Source organism: Ochotona princeps, chromosome 13 (genome assembly GCF_030435755.1).
Source record: "Ochotona princeps isolate mOchPri1 chromosome 13, mOchPri1.hap1, whole genome shotgun sequence".
NCBI lineage: Eukaryota > Metazoa > Chordata > Mammalia > Lagomorpha > Ochotonidae > Ochotona > Ochotona princeps.
The window spans coordinates 35,228,011-35,248,187 of record NC_080844.1 but is presented as its reverse complement, the minus strand read 5'-3'; the positions used below and the strand labels follow the sequence as shown (position 1 = coordinate 35,248,187).

The 20,177-nt window shown below is 36.3% G+C and overlaps 1 protein-coding gene across 2 annotated transcripts in view; it reads right to left on the bottom strand.

Moving 5' to 3' along the window:
* Nucleotides 1–20,177, bottom strand: part of ADK (adenosine kinase) — a 467,734-nt gene that overhangs the window by 143,469 nt on the left and 304,088 nt on the right. For both annotated transcript variants that reach the window (XM_004583503.3, XM_004583504.4), the window contains exon 7: nucleotides 14,569–14,739. In XM_004583503.3, coding sequence (XP_004583560.1) covers nucleotides 14,569–14,739 — 171 coding nt within the window. The remainder of the gene's footprint in view (nucleotides 1–14,568; nucleotides 14,740–20,177) is intronic.

Sequence of the window (20,177 nt, the reverse complement as noted above, 5' to 3'; positions counted from 1 at the left end):
ATTTGGAGTTTAAAGTGGGGCAGTTTTAATGGAAGATTGACTTCTTAGACCTGTGAATTATGATGAAACCTGCAAGTAGTTATTGTCAGAACTGGAAAAGTAGTTGTTCCTGTTGAGTTACAAATGACATTAAAACGTAACAACTAAGAAAAAAACTAATGAAAGTCTGGAAGACAGGGCAAAGTATTTTCAGTTTTGCTCCATAACAAAAAGAGGATTTTCTACACTGTTTCAAAAAGGTGTAACTTTAGGGTTGTCATTCAAACTCAAGAGCCAATATAAAAACCCATCGAATGTATAACTTCACTTTTTATAAAGAGAAAAACTATGAGTCAGCAATGAACACAGCAGTTTATTTAGCCAAGTAAATATAATTTTGCATTATTATGCTACACATAATCTGTCATACTGTCCAAATAAGGCCTATTATCTCATCACCTAAGATATTTTAAACTTATCAATTATAATCTAGTTAGAAAGTTTAGTTTGACAAGTTCAGCTTAAAGATCAAATCTTACAATGAAAAGTGATTAACTAGAGAGAAATTTATAGACAACTATTCCAAATTCACAGATTCAAAGTCTTTCAAAAAAAAAAAGAAAAAGCATTCATTAATTGAACAGTCAATACATATATCTTATTTGTTCAAACAGTGAAAACATAGTTAAGAATGGAAGTGCCTGGTGGGATCAGGATGGTGAAGCCCAGCTGTTCTGCTTCCCATCTGGCTTCCTGCTAATGAGCCACAAAAGCAGCAGAGACTCAAGTGCTTAACCCCCTGCCACTGCATGAGAGAACCAGACGGAGTTAGGGGTTTTTGGTTTTTGCTGGGTCCAGGCCTGGCTATTGTGGTCATCCATGGAGTGATGACCTTGCTCTGTCATAGTCTGTATTTCAAATAAATACAGCATTTAAAAAATGAAGATCTCTGTGAACTGTTACAGCATGATTTCTGAGATGCACTTAATAATATTAATAAAAAGCAGCTAAGTGTAGCTAGAACCTATAGCATGCCATTTTTCATGTAACAAAGAAGAAAATTTAGGAATGTGAGTTGGAAACTATTGTAATTTCCTTAGTGGCTAGGTGGGAAAAAACAGGGTTGGAGGAATCCAAAAATAGGGAAAGAAATAGATATGAGACTCTATGGGAGCAACACTTCTACAATAACTTCATTGAACAGTCCTTAAGACTAGAACCACAAAATATGGAAAACCAGATAAATCAATAAATAAAGTTTTGGGGAGAGAAAAAGGAACTAACTCCAACAACTGAAAAACAGATGTATGCAAATACCAAATTCAATCTTAAGAGTGGAAACTGGGATAATTTTTTTCAACCTCTCATACAAGTGACACTTTTATAAAACAAGATAGATTAATAGAAAAAAATAAATTAATTTAATTATGCTTTTATATGACTCAGTAACTTTCAGGGAAGTCTCCAAAACCCAAGGTGAATAACACCCATTTTTATGCTAGTGTCCATGAGGCATGGAGAGCCACAGAGAAACGTGATTATAACATGATGATGACATAATGGGTGATTCCAGGGCTAAAACAGAGAAAACACAAGATGAATCTGGCACAATCCGCAACATCACAGAGAAAGCCCTCAAAATATGAGAGAGAAGAATCCAGAGAAACCAGGCCCAATCTAAGATCATTTGAATAATAATGATTATAATGTACTGTAACCAAAGAATAGAATATCCAACATTACACTACTAAGACAAAGGGCACATAAAGAGGTAGGAGAGAAGGTACAGCTTTTATTCACATATAATTTCAATTAATAAATGCAGAAGAAATGACAGGAAGAGAAAAATCATCATTTGACAAATGCCACAGTGACAACTGTAGTAGCTGAGACTCATCAACAGATGCTCAAACTAGTGGGTGAAAGAAAAAAGGAAGAAAAATGAGACATACTGAAATCTTGACATAACGCATGAAAAATATAGAACAGCAATTCATTGGTATTTCTGCAAAAAATGCATTAGTCAACCCTACAATTCAGGATAGTCTACACATTCTATACTTAGCTAGAACTATTCAAAATTATCGCGGTCATAAAAGAACAAGAAAGACTGAGGGATTGCTATTGCATTGAACAGATTAAGGAAACAAGACAACAGAAGGTAACATGGGATCCTGGCTCAAAAAGCAAAAAATGGACATTAGGAGTTAACAAAATGTGAATATTATAAGTTATTAAAACTTAAAATTCAATTATGATAAAGTATGATTAACTAATCTATATGATCTATATAAATACTGGCAAACATCCCCCTTATGTCAAAAGAATTTCACTTTCTTGGCTCCTTGAAATGTACAGAAAAGCTGAAGAGATACATAAAAAACAAGGTCTGCTTTTCTATTTATTTAATTTTTGAATCATATGTGCTAGTACATACAAGTGGGACAGTGTGCTATTTCAAAACATAAACACTGTACTTATCAAATCATGGTAATTACAATTCTCTTTTCCATATAAAACTCAGGCTTTCTAAATTTTGGTCAAATATTCTCTCTAGTGTAACAGATTTACAGACTTTGTTCATACGGATAAGCCAAGTTCATTAACATTTAGAAGCATTAAGCACCTCTTAAAATACACTGAATGAGAACTTTAAATACAAGTTTATTATGTCTGCATAATGCTACGTGAATAATAGTAAAACAATCAATTACAAATTTATAACTCCATAATTGAAAATAAATAAATAAAAAGAGGATTTGAAATACTAAATAACACAGAAAGGAACTACCCCACAAAATACATTATGTCCATAAACAATTCAAACCATTTCAACTTACTACTATTTTTTTTAACCTTCGATGGATGGTAGACTAGCCATACTTAAAGGCAACATAGATGGCGGAAAGAAGACAAAAGGAGCAGGAGAGAAAGGAAATCTTGATAAGGGTGGGAGAGAAAGGAAGACAGGTCAACAAAAATCAGACCTGAATAGCCTTTGGCTGTTTCTTAATCCTTCTTACGGCACATCTTTACAACATGCTGCAAACATTAGAAACCTCCTTTGAGTTACAGTGATTCTCATTTTTTTTTTAAATTAGTAAAATACATTGTTAGCAAGATCCAACGGAGAAAGCTAAGTTCAGAAGCTAAGCAGCAATTTATGACATTACAGACCCATGTTAACTGAAATTTTTATTCTCACCAAAACCCAAAAATATTTTAAAGTATCATACACACAATAGAAGTTTTTACTGTTTTAAAATGTTACATACATTAAAATATGTATTGATTATTTCAAGGTCAGAGTTACTCAGAGAGAGGTAAAGACAGACAGAGATCTACCTGCTGGCTCACACCCCAAATGGCCGTAAGCTCAGGACTGAGCAGACTTAAGCCAGGAGCAAGGAGCTTCCTCTGGGTCTCCCAAGTGGGTGCAACCACCCAAGCACTTGGGCCATCTTCCCTTGCTTTCCCAGGCTATTTGTAGGGAGTCAGACTAGAAGTGGAGCAACCAGTACCCAAACTTGCACCCATATAGGTGCTGGCAACACAGGCAGCAGTTTCATCTGCACAGTACCAGCCCTCATTTTGTACTGAAGGACTTGTGTTAAATACACTATGTATATTCCCAGACATCATTGGTTCCTATCTTCCTTAACTAATCGTTTCATAGAAATTTTTATTAAAGACAGAGTTTCAGAAGAAGAGGGAGAGACAAAGCTCCTCCATCTGCTGGTACGCTCGCCAAATACCACACAACAGCCAGGGCTTGGGCAAGCTGAAACCAGGAGCCTGCAATTCCATCCAGGTCCTTCAGGAGCCCATGTACCTGGCCCTTATCTGCTGCCTCCCAGTGTGTATATTAGCAGGAAAGTGGATCAGAAGTGCAGAGGGTCTGAAACTTGAACCAGACAGAGATGATGGGATAGAATGTCCTTAGTAGTGGCTTAACCTGTTGCACCATGGTGTCTGAGCTTTAGACTCTATCATATCAGACTCCTCTCAATGTTGATGGCAAAAGAAAAGGAGTGGAGAGAAATCTACATGAATGGCTTCAGAAAAATGACACCCATCTGTTTCTAGCATACAAGGCTTTTTTTTTTTTTTTTACTAAACAGAAGAAAATCATCATTTTAGGTAGAATCTTATTCCTCACATTTATGTTGGCAACACTCTGACTTAGGAAAGCAAACAACTCGTCTCTTCTAGGAGCAGAACATGGATCTAAGTAGCAACCCTGATTTCCGGATCCCTGTAAATTATACAGTTTAAGAAATTAGACCTGCCGAAAAGATGTAAAAAGCTCAAAATGGAATTCTCAGAAGAATAAAATATACATAGACTCAACAGAGGAAAGTTTCAAAAATCAAAAATAGCTCATTCTAGGGCTCGGCAGTGTGGCCTAGTGGCTAAGGTCCTCGCCTTGATCCCATATGGCCGCTGGTTCTAATCCCGGCAGCTCCACTTCCTCTCTATCTCTCCTCCTCTCAGTATATCTGACTTTGTAATAAAAATAAAATAAATCTAAAAAAAAAAATAAGTTACAGGGGAAAATGAACTAAAAAGATGTTTATTTCATGTAAAAAATTGAAATCCATGTATAACATTTAAAAAAAAAAATAGCTCATTCTAAAACAGTCTCCCAACCAAAAAGAGAATACCTGACTGTGATATATATGCACATGAAACACACATTTGCTGCACATATTTACATAAATGATAGATTTATACAGATTTTCATATGGAAATAGCAAATGTCTTATATTTTATACATGTGTAGAAACTAAAAAAATTACTTACATATCTGTATCAGGTAATTTTTGTGCTTTGGATAAACAAACATAGCTAAAAAGAGTAAAATGGATTTAACAGATTAAACTAAATCTTATCAAATAAAATCTCCTTGTAGACACATTGCTGAAAAATTCGTCAGGTGACAAAGTTCAATGACTGCACCATATAGTCCAAAGTCAACGAGGCTGTGTAGTGAAAAGGTGGTTAGGTTTTAGTTGTAAAGGAGTCATGAAGCCACATACCTAAAAACAACTGTAATTTTGGATCGTCAAGTGCAAATTCTCGATGTTGCTGTACCAACCACATCACTTTCCAAGGATGGAACAACTACTAACAGCAAAGATAGTCATAACTAACAGGAAAATTTTGTCCACTGTTTTATAAGTCATTTGCTGCAAACTAAAAATTTTTTAGAAATTAAATTACCAGTGAGAGAAGGAATAATTTTAATGTCCCTGGTCTATAGCAGCAAAGTTTGATACACTGAATCCTGTGTGAGGTCAATAGGTTTAAAATGCATTTCCCTGTAAGGAAATGGGCAATGAGGGAATACTGCCAGCAAAAGGACTGATGAAGCAGAACAATAAATTATCTTTATAAATTGAAATTAACTGTGAGATTCAAACTATCAACTATATGAGGGAAAATTTCATCTAAAACGTATCACTCTTAATCAATCTGAAAAGAGTCAAGCGAATTCTTCTGCCCAATTTCAAACTGTATTTTATTATTTAAATGATCTTAAAGTGCACTGTATGGTTTCTGTGTAGAATTAAGTAGTAACTCTTGACAAAGCAGTTATTATCAAGAGATAATTGACCTTATTTGAGAGAGAAGCATCCTGAGGCAAACTTGAGTATGCTTAATCCTGGTAGGTTAATTATCTAGTGATTATGGAGCCTTGAAAGGTATTACTTTTAAGAACCATTTGCAAAATGACACTATTAGAAAAAAACTTCCTAATTTAATAAAAATGAAAAAAAAGAATAACAATCACGTTCCTTAGTAATGTACTGCTAGACAATGACTACAAAGCAGCTTGCACCATCCGGCATCAATGAATGTAATTACCTTCATGAAGAATGTTCTTTATTAACCTGATTTCCTATTAGTCTAGCTAGCCAAAGGTTGTTGCTGAAGTTAAGTGTTTTAAACTTTGAAGATGTCAAAAACAAATTTAAAAAATAATATATGAGAGTTTACATGCTAGAGTAGTTTCAAAAGACCTTTAAAAGTATAACCAATAAATGCAGATGAATGTTTAAAACACAAAATGCAATATAAAACCGGTTACCCATTTTTAACTGTGGAAACAGAAATTTATCTCTGCATTTTTGAACCTGGGATAAAAGTAAACTACACAAATCAAAACCACAATGAGACACCATTTCATGCCCTTTGGGATTCATTAAAAATTGTAAAATTTAAGTCTTGGTGAGGATGTGGAGAAACTGAGATATTATTTATTGAGACTGAGGCATTTAAATGGTGTAATAGCTGTGGAAAACGATTTGGTGGCTCCTCAAAAAGTTAAATATGGAAGTATTACCATATGATGCAGCAAACCCACACAGATAGGTTCAGCTTATTCACAATAACCAAAGGTGCAAACATTTTAATTGTTCAGCAACAGATGAATGGATTAAAAATTCATATCTATCCACTGAAATATTATTTGACCTTAAAAATAACAAAATTGGAATGCATGGTATAACATGAGTGAACTCCTAAAACAAGAAGTGAAATAAACCCCTAATATTAATTGTCAACGTGATCCAAATCGTACAAGGTAACACAGGTAAAGCCACAAGACAGTAAAACAGTGGTTATCCGAGGCCACGGACGGGGTTGCGTGGAATACACAGGTGCCGAATCAGTACAGAACATGAGGACAATGGTGAAGGGTTAACACTGTGAATGAACTTAATGTCAATGATTCACATATGCAAAAATGGTTGAAATGATCAATTTTATGTATATATTTTAAAACAAAGTAAATAAACAATTTATTAGTTATACTGCAATATGTCATCATACGGCAATGGTATTCCTATGGATACTTTTATTCTGTCTCAGCCCAAGCAAATTTTCCAGATATTTCTTGGAGAAGAATATCATTTCTCCTGGGCAAATAGAACCAACAGCAGGGCAAGATACAGGAAAAACAGCACTTAAAAGGCATCATACTTGTCTGCACTAATAATGAAAAAGAACCTAATTAAGGGCAAGAGCTTAATCCAGTGGTTAAGTTGCCAATGAAGACATCCATGTTTTATGTCTGGGTACATGAGTTGAATTCCTGGCACTAGCTCTTAACTCTACCTTCCACTCAACTTAGACCTGGGAGGCAGTGTTGGCAGCAGTGATAGCTTAAGCCATTGGTTTCCTGCCACTAAGGTGGGAGACCTGGATTGAGTTCATGGCTTTCATCCTTTTGGGATGGGGTTGAACTAGAAAGATAATTTGTTAAGAGAACAAAAATTACTTTTAGAATCAAATATTTCATTTTGCTTTGTGTATATTATTTGCAGGAATGCAAAACATCATAAAGATTTTGGATCATGTTGCTGCTCATGAACATTCTCAAGTTTGTTTCTTTCATTCCCTGAAGATTTATTTTTATTTACTGACAGGCAGAATGACAGGGAAATGGAGTAAGAAGAGCAGGAGAGGAAGAGAGGGATCTTCCATTTGCTGCTTTACTTTCCTAATGGCAGCAATGGTCAGGGCTGGATTGAAGTTTTTCCTTTTTGTAGATATGGATAAGCAGCTGCTCAGGAAATACTTGTTAAGTAGAATATTCTTTCTTCATAAAACTGCCTCAGCAAATTTGTTGAAAAATCCATTGTGGGCGGCAGGGAGGAGAGGTGGCAATATGGCGCACTATACTAAGTTTCCGACTATGCCACTAGCACCCCATACAAGTACCACTTCAAGTCCTTGCTGCTCTACTTCTGGATCCAGCCCCCTACTTAAGGCCTGGGAAAGCAGTGGAGAATGGCTCAAGCCCTTGGGCCTATGCACCTATGTGAGTTCCTGGAAAAAGCTCCTGGCATTGGATCAGATCAGCTATAGCTGTTGTGGCCACTGGGGGAATGAACCAGCAGATGGAAAGATACTGCTCTCACTCTCTCTGTAAATCTGCCTTTCAAATAAAAATACATAAAATAATCTTTTTCTGAAAAAGTTGTATTTCTTCATTTAAAAATTATTTAAAATTCTAAGTTGTGCAAAGAGAGAGAGAAAGAGAGAGATGCTTCTATCCACTGCCTCACTCCCAAAATAGCTGTTAGAGGCAGAGATGGGCCAGTCCAAATGCAGAAGCCAAGAGCCTCATCCTTGTCTCCACGCGGGTGCAGAGGCCCAGCCCTTAGGTCAGCTTCTGTTGTTTTCCCTGGTTCATTACTTGGGGACTGATTTGAAAGTGGATTAGCCAGGATGCAAACCAAAATGTCCATATAGGATGTCAGTCTATCAGGGGGCAGTGTTACCTGTGATACAACAAAGCCAGCCCTACATTTCTAATCTGGATGTTCTTCGTGCTTTATTAACACTGGCTAGAATGTGTACCACAATGTTGAACAGAAGGGGAGATGAAATATACTTAATTTGCTCCTGTTCTTTCACCATCAAGTATGATTTTGACATCTGCATGGAGTTCAAAAAACTTCTTTGCACTCAGTATTTTTTTTGGTCAGTAATGGATGTCAGATTTTGTCAAATGCTTTTCTGTGTCTATAGAGATGATCATATACATTGTCTTTTTGGCATGAATTATATGAACCAATTGTTTAAAAAGTTAAGGCAAGTATACACTCCTTATTATGATAAATTATCTTTTTAAATACAGTGTTGTATGACTTGCTAAAATTACTTTTGGATCAGTGTTTATTTTTTGAAAAGGGAAGTCTTCTTTCTTTCAAAAATTATTTTATTTATTTGAAGGACAGACTAACGCAGAGATCTTCAGCTGCTGGTCTACTCCCCAACTGGCTGCACAGAGGGCGTGGGCTAGGAACTCTGGTGCTTTGCAGGAACCTAAGAAAATGGGTCTCTTTCTCTGTGTGTGTATGTGTAACTCTGCCTTTAAAATAAACATAAATATATTTTCAAAAATTTTTATTTTGATTTTTGAATCTCATGGTACAATTCTGTAGAGACTGGGATTCTGCGCCCCCCCAAATCCCACCCTCTGACTGGTTTTTCCCATACTGTTACAATCGTATAGTCCTTCATAAGGAGTTGTGACTCATCAGTCTATTATTTAAGCGTGCTCGAATATTGCTGGTACAGACAATGTCAGATAGTCCAGCACATTTCATTGTTGACACACCAAAATAAATATTTTTTAAAACAGAAAATTTACACTAACAAGTTTCTTTTTTATGATGGGGAAGGAGGATATAAAGCAATCATATACATATATATCTGCTAAGAAATGTATTTTATATTTCCTCACATTTATATCTCTTTCTTTCGTAAAGAACTGAAGATAGCTCATTATTATAGTACTCAAGAACAATGGGTATGAGATTAAAGAGATAAAACTTATATTACCCTACTTGCTTTTTAGAATCAAATACGGTATCATTTTTATTACCCTATTAAGTTTCATAACTCAATTGATATTTCCAGTCCATTAATAGTCTTGGACATTTGATTTTGATATTCAGCTTAATTTGACATTTATTAAGGAGCTGTATTGTTTTCATTTGTACTATATGCAGATAAAGTTTTTACCAGAATCACTGGCAGGTTACTTGAGCAAAGCTCAGAGTATTAAGCAACTCCACTAGAAATGTATTTATCAGTAAATTTCTGCTTTTTCTTTTTTTAAATTTTAAATGAGAGACAGAGAACTTTCAACTGCTAATTACCTGAAATGCCCTCAACAGCCTGGACTAAGGAGGGATCATTCCAGGAGCTGAGAATTTAAGTCAAGTCTTCCAGAGGGTGGCAGGAATCCAATTAACTGATTTATCACTGTTCCTCTCAGGGTCTGAATGAGCAGGAACGCAGATAAAACTAGAAGCAGGTATTGAACACACACTCTGATAGAGATGCTAACTTTTAACTGACCTTTTTTTTATATTGGAAAGTGAAATACAGGGGGAGGAGAAACAGAGAGGAATATCCTGTCTGTTGATTCACTCCCCAAGTGGCCACAACTGTGGCAATCTGAAGCAGGAGTCAGAAGCCTCCTCTGGGTCTCCCATGCAGGTACAGGGTCCCAAGGCATAGGTCCATACTCCACTGCCTCCCAGGCCACAAGCAGGGAGCTGGATGGGAAGCGAGGCCGCTGGGAATAGAACCGGTGCCCATATGGGATCCCGGCATATTCAAGTAGAGGACTTCAGCCACCTGGCTACCACGCCAGGCACTTTAACTGACATATTAACAATGAGGCCAAATGCCTGACTCAGCAGACCTTTTAAGATTAGTTAAATGAAATGTCAAATACATCCAACTGACCTGAAACTAATCTTTATTATTAATACATAGCATGACAACTCTTAACTATATTATGCATCCACTGTTAATTGACCTGCCCTAAGAGGTAACACAAACATAGCTGCTGAAGTTAAATGAACAATAATTGCATCAAAACACAAAGACTTTCTCGACCTGACTGGCAGTCAGGAAGCAGTATATGGTTTTATCACTTTCTTTTCCGGGTGAGGGAAAATTTTTCTTTAATAATCTATGATAAGATTTCTTCAAACTTTTAAATTTCCTGGTTTGTAGAATCAACTTTCTAAAAGAAATTGTAGGAAACATACATTAAAGAAATTTAGTTATTTCTAATATTCAACTGAATGGGCATTAAATACATTCACAATGTTATAAAACTGCTGTGACTGCCCACTTTGACATTTTCATCATCCCAACAAAAATTGTACTGATTAATCAACACAATTCCATATCCCCTATCTCCATTCTTGGACCTTGATAAATCATTATGTGGCTGTCTATGGCTTTGTTCATTCAAGGTACTTCATAGAAATAGAATTGTTACATGACACACATAACAGTTGTGTGACATATCTGGTTTATGTCACTTAGTATAACATTTTGAAGATTCATCCATTTTTTATATGTTGGAATTTCATTTCTTCAGGATGAAATAATATTCCATTATATGTGTGAATATGAATGTCTTCCATGGCAGCAGGATCATCTTCTATTCCCACCAGCTATTCAAAAATGTTCTGATTTCTCCACCTCCTCACCAATACCTACTCTTTTTCTTTTTCTTTTTTTTTTTTTTTTGACAACAGCCTTCCTAATGGTGATGACGCAGTATCTAATTTTGGTTTTAATTTGTATTTTGCTAATGAGTACCTTTCCATGTGTTCATGGGTACTTTACATAATCTATTAGGAGAAACATTTTTTAATTCTTTCAGTCATTTTGAATTTGGCTTTCAGTGTTTTGTTGATGAGTTGTCATTGAGTAGTGCATTTTTAGGTACTACTTCCCTTAGTAGACATTATTTGTAAATATTATTTTTGATTGATGGGGACACTTCAGTGTACAAGTTTTTAATTTTGGTGAGGCCCAACAAAGATATGTTTTTATTTGTTGCTTATCATTTGGATTTTTTAAAAAAATGAATATCATTTTTATGTCATCATTTTCAACAAACCTAAATCATTGTTGGGCCTATTTTTTTCTGTTTTAGTTCTCTAAGAAACGTATGCATCACCACTAAGCTTTATGTATGGTTTCATTATCTATTTGACATTTTTTAAAACGAAGACTTCCTGATTTTTACATTAAAGGCAAAGGAGAAAGAGAGACAGCTAGGGAGAGAGAGAAACAGGAAAGGGGAAGTGAGACAGACAGAAAAATCTTTCATCTTTTATTCACTGGTTCATCCCCTAAAAGGCCACAATGGCTGGGGCGGGCCACATTGGAGCTAGAAGCTAGGAGTTTCTTCAAGGTTTCTCTCATGGGTGGCAGAGGCCCAAGCACTTAGGCCATCCTCCATTGCTTTTGCATGCAATGAGCAAGGAACTGAATTGGAAGTGAAGCAGCCAGGATTCAAATCAGTACTTGCACAGATGCTAGAATCACAAGTAGTCTCTTAACCTTGTGTGCCATAGCAATGGTTCCTCTCTTTTACAAAGAAAAAAATATTGTTGAAGAGCCTATTGTATGCTCTGTAATTTTTTTTATAAAAAGATTCCTTCAGCTCAACATGATGACTTAATTGGCTAATCCTCCCACTGCAAGCACCAGCAGCCCTTATGCATGCTAGCTCTTGTCCTAGCTGTTTCACTTCCCTTTCAACTACCTGCTTGTAGCCTGGGAAGGCAGTAGAGGATGGCCCAAAGCCTTGGGACCCTACAGCCATGTATAAGATTCATAAAAGCTCCTGGTTCCAGGCTTTGCATGGGCTCAGCTCAGGCTATTGTGGCCATTTGGGGAGTGAACCAGCAGATGGAAGATCTTCCTCTCTGTCTCTCATTCTCTCTATTAATCTGCCTTTCCAATAAAAATAAATAAAACTTAAAAAAAAAGACTCATCCCTGTGAGTTCTAATTCATGACAATGATGACTATAAGGTCCAAATATATTTTTGCTGGTATTTAGTGCTTATATGCCACCTTTACTTCAAGCCTCATTCTTTAAAAGCATCATTGTATTGTGAAATTTTAAAATCTGTAATCTTAAAAGTCTAGATCACATATTTAAGCTTTACCAATCGGATTCTTCCTGACTACATAAAGAATACTGAGAGCAACTTGTAATTTCTATCACTGATTCTGAAATTGCTATACTGACAACCAGTTCTATCATGTTATTCAAGACTAACAGTGTTTGTTCTAGTTACTTCCCTTACCTTTATTGACAAAACACCAAAAAAAACTTACTAAGGAAAACTCTAAAAGGTGGATTTTAGTCAAATGAAAGTTTATAGAGACATATGCAAAAGCAATTCAAAGCTTTTATCACTATTTCTTGCCATTATGTCATTTCTTTAAAAGATTTATTTATTTTTATTGCAAAGTCAGATATAGAGAGGAGGAGAGACAGAGAGGAAGATCTTCTGTCCTATGATTCACTCTCCAAGTGACCACAATGGTCAGAGCTGAGCGGATCCGAAGCCAGAAGCCAGGAGCTCTTCCGGGTCTCCCAGATGGGTGCAGTGTCCTAAGGCTTTGAGCTGTCCTCCACCTCTTTCCCAGGCCACAAGCAGGGAGCTGGATGGGAAATGGGGCTGCCGGGATTAGAACCAGTGCCCATATGGGATCCTGGCACGTTCAAGGCGAGGACTTCAGCTGCTAGGCCACAGCACCGGGCCCCGCCATTATGTCATTTTGTTAATTGCCAAGGATATAGCATTTCTTTCCAGAGGTGACTGCATTTGCAGATACTGACACCATGACATTAATTGTACAAATAATTAAGTCCTTCAATCTTTATCCAGGTGATCACATAAATTATTTTGTGATCAATTTTTATGTTATTCTAAGAAGACAGTGTAGTTATGTTAAATATAAAATCAATCGATACATTCAATCTATTTTAAAACTACAAGGTAGGAGTCAGAATGAACTTATGGGATGATTAACACAGTACCTTCTTTTTCAAATAAAACTCTTGCATGTTACAAAAGTTTAGAGGTCAAGATTCACTTGAAGATACAATGAAGGTCTATTTTTTTTCTGCTTTCACAAAAACAAACTACAGATTAAACATAAGCTATACCAAATAAGCAAAATATATTTTTATAGAATTTTTATAATTTAGAATACACAGAAACATAGAAAATAAAAACATAGAAAAAAGTATGAGTTTATATAAACATCAGCAGCAATGATATTAATCATGCACTGTAATACCAATACTATATCAACATTTACTTATTATTATTAAACTAAAATTAAATAGTCCCCGATTTTGAAGAGACAAAAAGGAGAAAAGTGCTCTTTGATTTGTAATAGATCAGATATGCATTTGCAAAAACTGATAGTATACAGTAGAAAGGCTGAATTTTACTACAGGTAATTAAAAACCTCAAAACACATCTTAACAGTATTCGCTGGGGTCCAGCACAGTAGCTGGAGCCTAAATCTTCACTTTGCATACACTAGGATTCCATATGGCCACCAGTTCTAATCCTGAGACTCTGTAGCCATGTGGGAGAGCTGAAGGAAGCTCCTGGCTCCCAGCTTCAGATCCCAGCTTCGACCACTGTGGCTATTTGGGAAGTGAACTAGCAGAGGGAAAATTTTCTCTCTGTCTCTCCTGAGCTTTGTAAATCTGACTTTACAATAAAAAAAATTAAATCTTTAAAAAGTTTATGCTAAGAGCTTAGAATAGAGCTGACACTGTGGCATAGCAAGTGAAGCTGCTACCTACAGATCTGGGATTCCATAAGGGTGCCAGTTTGAATCCTGGCTGCTCCACTTCTGATTCTGCTTCCTGCTAATGAACCTAGAAAAACAGCAGAATACTGATAAAGTCCTAGTTCCATATATCCACATGGGAGACCCAGAGAAAGCTCTTGGCTCCTGCTTCCAGCTGGTCCATCCTTGGATGTCGTGGCCATTGGAGGAATAAAACAATGGACTGAAAATCTCTCTGTGTCTCTCCCACTCAACCTATCTTTCAAATACATAAATATTAAAAAAAGAAGTCCATAAAGAAAGGAATATTGGCAATATTAAGTGGTAACAGCTCTCATTGTGTAATTCTCAATGGCATGCAAATAAATTTTTTTCATTTACATATTTCTAAACATATACACAGAATAAGAACAACAAACTGGGTATTTTAGCTTACCGACTCATTTCCAAAAAGTATGTCAACATATGGCATAACTTTCATCAATGGTTCCTTGTAGAACTGGCTAATAAATGGTGCAGACAGATTCAAAGTGAAAATCCTGTTGTTCTCAGAAGCATGTTGAGCCACTTTCAATACTGACTCTGGGGATACGGTAAGAAAAAAGCCCTGGTTCAAGAAAAAAGAAAGAAAAATTAATAAAATAAAGAATGCCACCCCACACAGTTTGGCAAGAATTAAAAAAATGTAAAATTTAAAAAGGAAGATCACATAAACTAACATTATACAATGCAAGGCAGAAAATAGTATTTAATTAGTAGAAAGGCTTGCAACATGAGTATAGTATACTTAATACATGCTATTGCTTAAGAGGATAAATAGCACATATTTCATTTATATGCTCAATAGTGAAAGAATGCTGAGAACCTACAAAAATAAAAAATTTTGGAAAGACTCATTCACTGAAATAAGTAAAGGCCGATTAGATCCTTCTAGAGACTTATGAACAGCCTGGATTTTTATAATTACTTAGAAATAATTTACTTATTAAGATCACAGTTTGTGACTACCTAAAGAAACAGCTTTTTAAAAAATAGTATACAATTTAAAAAATCTATCCATTTTCATTGGAAAGGTAGATTTATAGAGAGAATGACAGACAGAAACATTCATGATCCTCTGTTTCACTCCTCCAATTAGCTACAATGGTCAGAGCTAAGTGGATCCGAAGCCAGGAGCCAGAAGCTTCATCTGGGTCTCCCACACGAGTGCAGGGTCCCAGGCACTGGGTCATCCTCCACTGCCTTCCCAGACCACAAGCAGGGAGCTGGATGGGAAGTGGAGCAGCCGGGATATGAACCAGCGCCCATACGGGATCCTGGCACATGCAAGGTGAGGACTTTAGCCACTAGGCTACTGCATCAGATCCAAGCAACACCTTAAATGTAATTTTCCAGGATTCTGAAGTAGAATTTTTAACTAATGAGGAAATAATAATGTAATAAAAACATTTTATTAAAACATGTAAAAAATTCTTTAAAACACTATGTCTCCAATATGAATAAAGAGCTTTATTATGATGCATTCATACTTTCTAGATAAAAATATAATGAGATGCAGATGAATATATAGGGCATGCGTGTAGCCAGTGACAAGTCAGTAAAGGAATTCTCGAGTGCCAATAACATGAGGATGAATCTAGAAAAATGAGCTAAGAACACAAAGGGCCTTGGGTATCACGTGAAGAGTCTATTTGGCAAGTAATCTGGGAGAGAATGGGTAATGAAGCTTTGCTTCAAGGAAATGAGAATCAACAAAGCAATGAGCATCCAGCTATAATTACCTGTGCAAAGAACACTAGACAAGGAGACACAATTTAAAAAATTAGAGGATGAGGAGAGGGAAAGGGACAAGGAGAGGACACAGTGGAAGTGATGATGGAGAAATCCAATCAGTGATTTCAAGATGTTTCAAGGTGCTCCTGGTTATTGAGTGGCACAGGAAGAAAACAGAACCACTCACAGGACTTGATGATCAGGAGGAAGCATTTACTGTGACAGTAAAATCAGGCAGCATGAGGAGGAGGTGAGAAGAGAAGGATTATAATTATTGTGAGAGCTTTAATCTCAATCTGAAAGTTCCTGAGCAATTCTTATGTGTCTGGCACTGTGCTAACAGTTATTTTTACACATACCTTGTTAAGATCAACTTTTTCTTTTATCTCAAACTTACATGGCATATACCATCATTAGTCCTATTTCACAAATAAAGCAAACAAGATTGCGAAGAAACACCCCGCAGGAAACAAACAGTTTATATGGGATGGATTCTGGATTTAGAGAACTCTACCTGGGATGAATCTTATTTGAGTAAGTTAATACATGAGAAAGCTTTTAAGTGATGGGACATTAGAGCTGTTTTTAAGGACAGGAGAGGTTTGAGCATTGTAGTTCTTCAAAGAGAAGGCTCCTGCAAAGAAAGAGAAACATGAAGATGCCTAGGATGGAGGATAACTATAGCAAATAATCAGAGGAAGAGGTGGTACTGGAAAGCAGAAGGGAGGCAGGCCTAGCTTATAAACTGAGAGTATTATCTTGAACATATAAAAGGAAGTTCTTCCAAAGTTGCCAAAATGCTCCTGCCACATCCCGATACAATTGAGGGCCTAACCAGTTTCAGTATGCGAACTTTCTTTTTAGAGATTCATTTATTTATTTTTGTTGGAAAGGCAGATTTAGACCTTCCATTCGCTGCTCCACTCCCCAAGTGGCCGTAACAGCTGAAGTTGAGCCGATCTGAAGCCAGCAGCTAGCAGCCAGGCTTTCTCAGGGTCTCCCACATGGTTGCAGGGTCCCAAGGCTTTGGGTCATCCTCTGCTGCTTATCCAGGACACAAGTACAAAGCTGGAAGAGATGGGGAGCACCCGGGACATGAACCGTAGCCCATATGGGATCACTGTCCATGCAAGGCGAGGCCTTAGCCACTAGGCTACTGCGCTGGGCCCAGCAAGCAAACTTTAATTCTGTCAGGAGTTGTGTGTACCGGGATCTACCTTCGAAAGGAGGATTTCTGTCTTTCTGTCTGAAAGCTGGCCATACCGGAATAATCTGACTTGGGTCGTAAGATAATTATTTCAGAAGGTTCCTGCCGTATGCCTGGAGGTCAAGAAGAATCTAACTCGCCCAGTTTATTATCATTAGATCATATCCTGTCAGACGCGTTTCTCTATAGCCATTCACTTCTTTCATCAGACTTTGCATAAAACATATATTTTCCTCTGAGTGTTTGAATCTTTATTCCTAAAGATTTCCTTTTCATATGAAACTTCGCTAAATTAGTTTGTTATGCTTTTTTTCCTTGTTAATCTGTCTTTGTTAGAGGCATAGACCAATATCCTCGCAATGAAAAGGTAAGGAAAGTTATTAATCCTCCTCAATTGTGTATTGCCATTTAATGAATATTGTTAACAAAACTCTACTAGAATTATGCCTTCCCATGATAATAACATAATACTTTGTCATCATTTAAAAATTCCAACCCATTAACACTCCACTATTCTTACAAAAAAGCAGGTCTTAAATATCATTTTCAAAACTATTTTCACGTTTTTTCTTTAACCAAATAATCATGGCACTTGCATATTATGAGCATCCAAGCTGTTTTTTTTCTATTTCTGTCACTCGGAGAATTAAAATGAAAAGTTTATATAGCATCTTGTCTCTATAGTAATATGTATGTACTCGCTTTTCAATCTTTCATTTAATGAGAAGATTTTAAAGCTTTTCCTCTCTTTTTCTCTCCAAACTGTTCCAGAATGAAATCAAAACCTCACAGAGTTAGCATTCTGCCAGCTGTGGATTAACCACAGACAGCCATAGCATGGTCTACATAAATAGTAACCTGGTCAAATAATTAGGCTTCTCACCAACTTCAGACTGAAAATTTGATCTGTGCTAACATACATCTGATAGTAATTTAAGGTACAGAGCAGTATGCCCTTGAGCCTAAATTTGGCCTCCTTCCAAGTGTGTGTATGTTGTACGTGTGTTTTGCTTTAAACTACAACATGAGAGTATTGTGATCTGGCCAGATAACGTTGCTAGTTTTATAAAGGATATACCAAAAAAAGTGATTTTATAAATGAGTAAAATTCACAACTTACTCTATTTTTAAATGTTCTCTTACTTAAGTAAATATTTAGTATTTAAACAATTTGAGATTTGTGTTCTGCTAGACTGTTAAGATGAATGCCAACCATAATTTTTCATCCTAGATTTATAGCCCTTGCTAGGCCACATGTGCCATGCTACAGTATCTCCAAAAACAAAAACAGTGCCACTGCACAATTTTTTTTCCCAGTTCAGTCACGTCTGCAATAAAAACAGGCTAATGATTTATTTCTTTGAGAAAAATAGTCTACGTAACGAAGAAAATCTTGGGTTTTTCTAATTAGCAATTTCAGTCAATACAAAAGTTAACTGTTTTTGTTGTTGTAAACAACCAAAACCAAAGGAGATTCTAATATCTGGAGGTCAGATGATATAGACCAGAACAGAAAATGAAGCGGAACCCACTGTAATAAAAAGCTGAGCAAGCCAAAAACAAACAAACAAAAAAACAAAAATCAAAACCAAAAACAAACCAAGCAGGAGGGATAGGGAAAGACTCAAATTCAGTCAAAAAACCATTTTGGTAGAAGAACTCTACACTTGGAAATCCTGAGCACTCTGAGAATTTCTCACGGCAGTTTAAACAGAGTAACTTAGACACAAAAACACCCAACACATTAAGAGAAAGAAACTGCTGCTCTTAGTCTTTATTTTTACCTTAATTCAAGGCAATCATTTTAGAGTTCTTTGCAATTATTTTATTATTTTCATTACTAATTATCTAAAGAGTAGATGCATGTTAATGTATGTGCAAGCACCTATGTGATCATTTTCTAGGGGATTAGTTTTTTTTTTAATGGAAAGTCAGATATACAGAGAGGAGGAGAGACAGGGAGGAAGATCTTCCGTCCAATCGTTCACTCTCCAAGGGGTGCAACAGCCAGAGCTGTGCCTTAACCTTCTATGCCACAGTGCCTGCCCCCAGGGCAGTGATTAAGACACCATTTTGGATTCCGGCTGGGTCTCATATCAGAGAGGGTTTGAGCTCTGTCTGCTTCCTCCACACCAGCTTCCTGCCAATGTGCACCCGGAAGACAGCAGGTCATGTGACCCAAGTGAGAGATCCAGCCTGAGTTTCAGGCTCCTGGCTTCAGATTAGACCTTCTAGATGCTGGGAACATTGAGGGTAAACTAATAGAGGTTAAACTAACGGATCAAAGATCTCTCTCTGTCTTGTTTCAAATAAATGAAAACAAATTTTTGAAAGTTTACTGATTGAGTAGCTATTTTATAAATGGAAAAGATATTTTTCAAAAACTTTTTATGGGAAAAGAATACTAAACATTAATTTGTATATAACATAAATTTACATATTGAAATAAAAGCATTTTGATATACCATGATAAATGGGACCACTAGTTTGCTTTTATTTTGGGGGGGGGCTAGGAATTTTTATATATACATATGGCTTTTATTGTGCTTCTATTAAAAAGTGTTTCTCTAGAGACTACTATTTGTGACATAACTGATAACAAATATTAAGTGTGAGAGTGGAAGATTTTTGGTACATGAACATTCAACGAGACATCAGACATAAAAGAGCACATGCAGTGGTAATATACATTAAGTCAATAGTGAAAATAAACTGTAAGTGAATATGACAAAACGAAAAGAGGTTAAATTTGGATAGAAAGATTAGTTAATTTTAAATATTTATTTTTCTAAATTTGGTGATGTGACTAGTTTATCCTTCTGATAAAAACTGTTTAAAAGCATTTTGTTTACCTGAAGTGAGTCTCTACTCCTACAGGAGAGGCTTATAAACAGAAGCTTTGTTCAATAAACAAGAGTAAGAGCAGATCAACAACCGGGACTTTGTCTATTACTGCCTTGTGTGAGGCTTGAAACAGAAGAAACTAAATATGAGATTCATAACTTCCAAAAAGACACAAGAAATAACAAATGATGTGTGATAACAAACATTCTTAGACAAGCAGG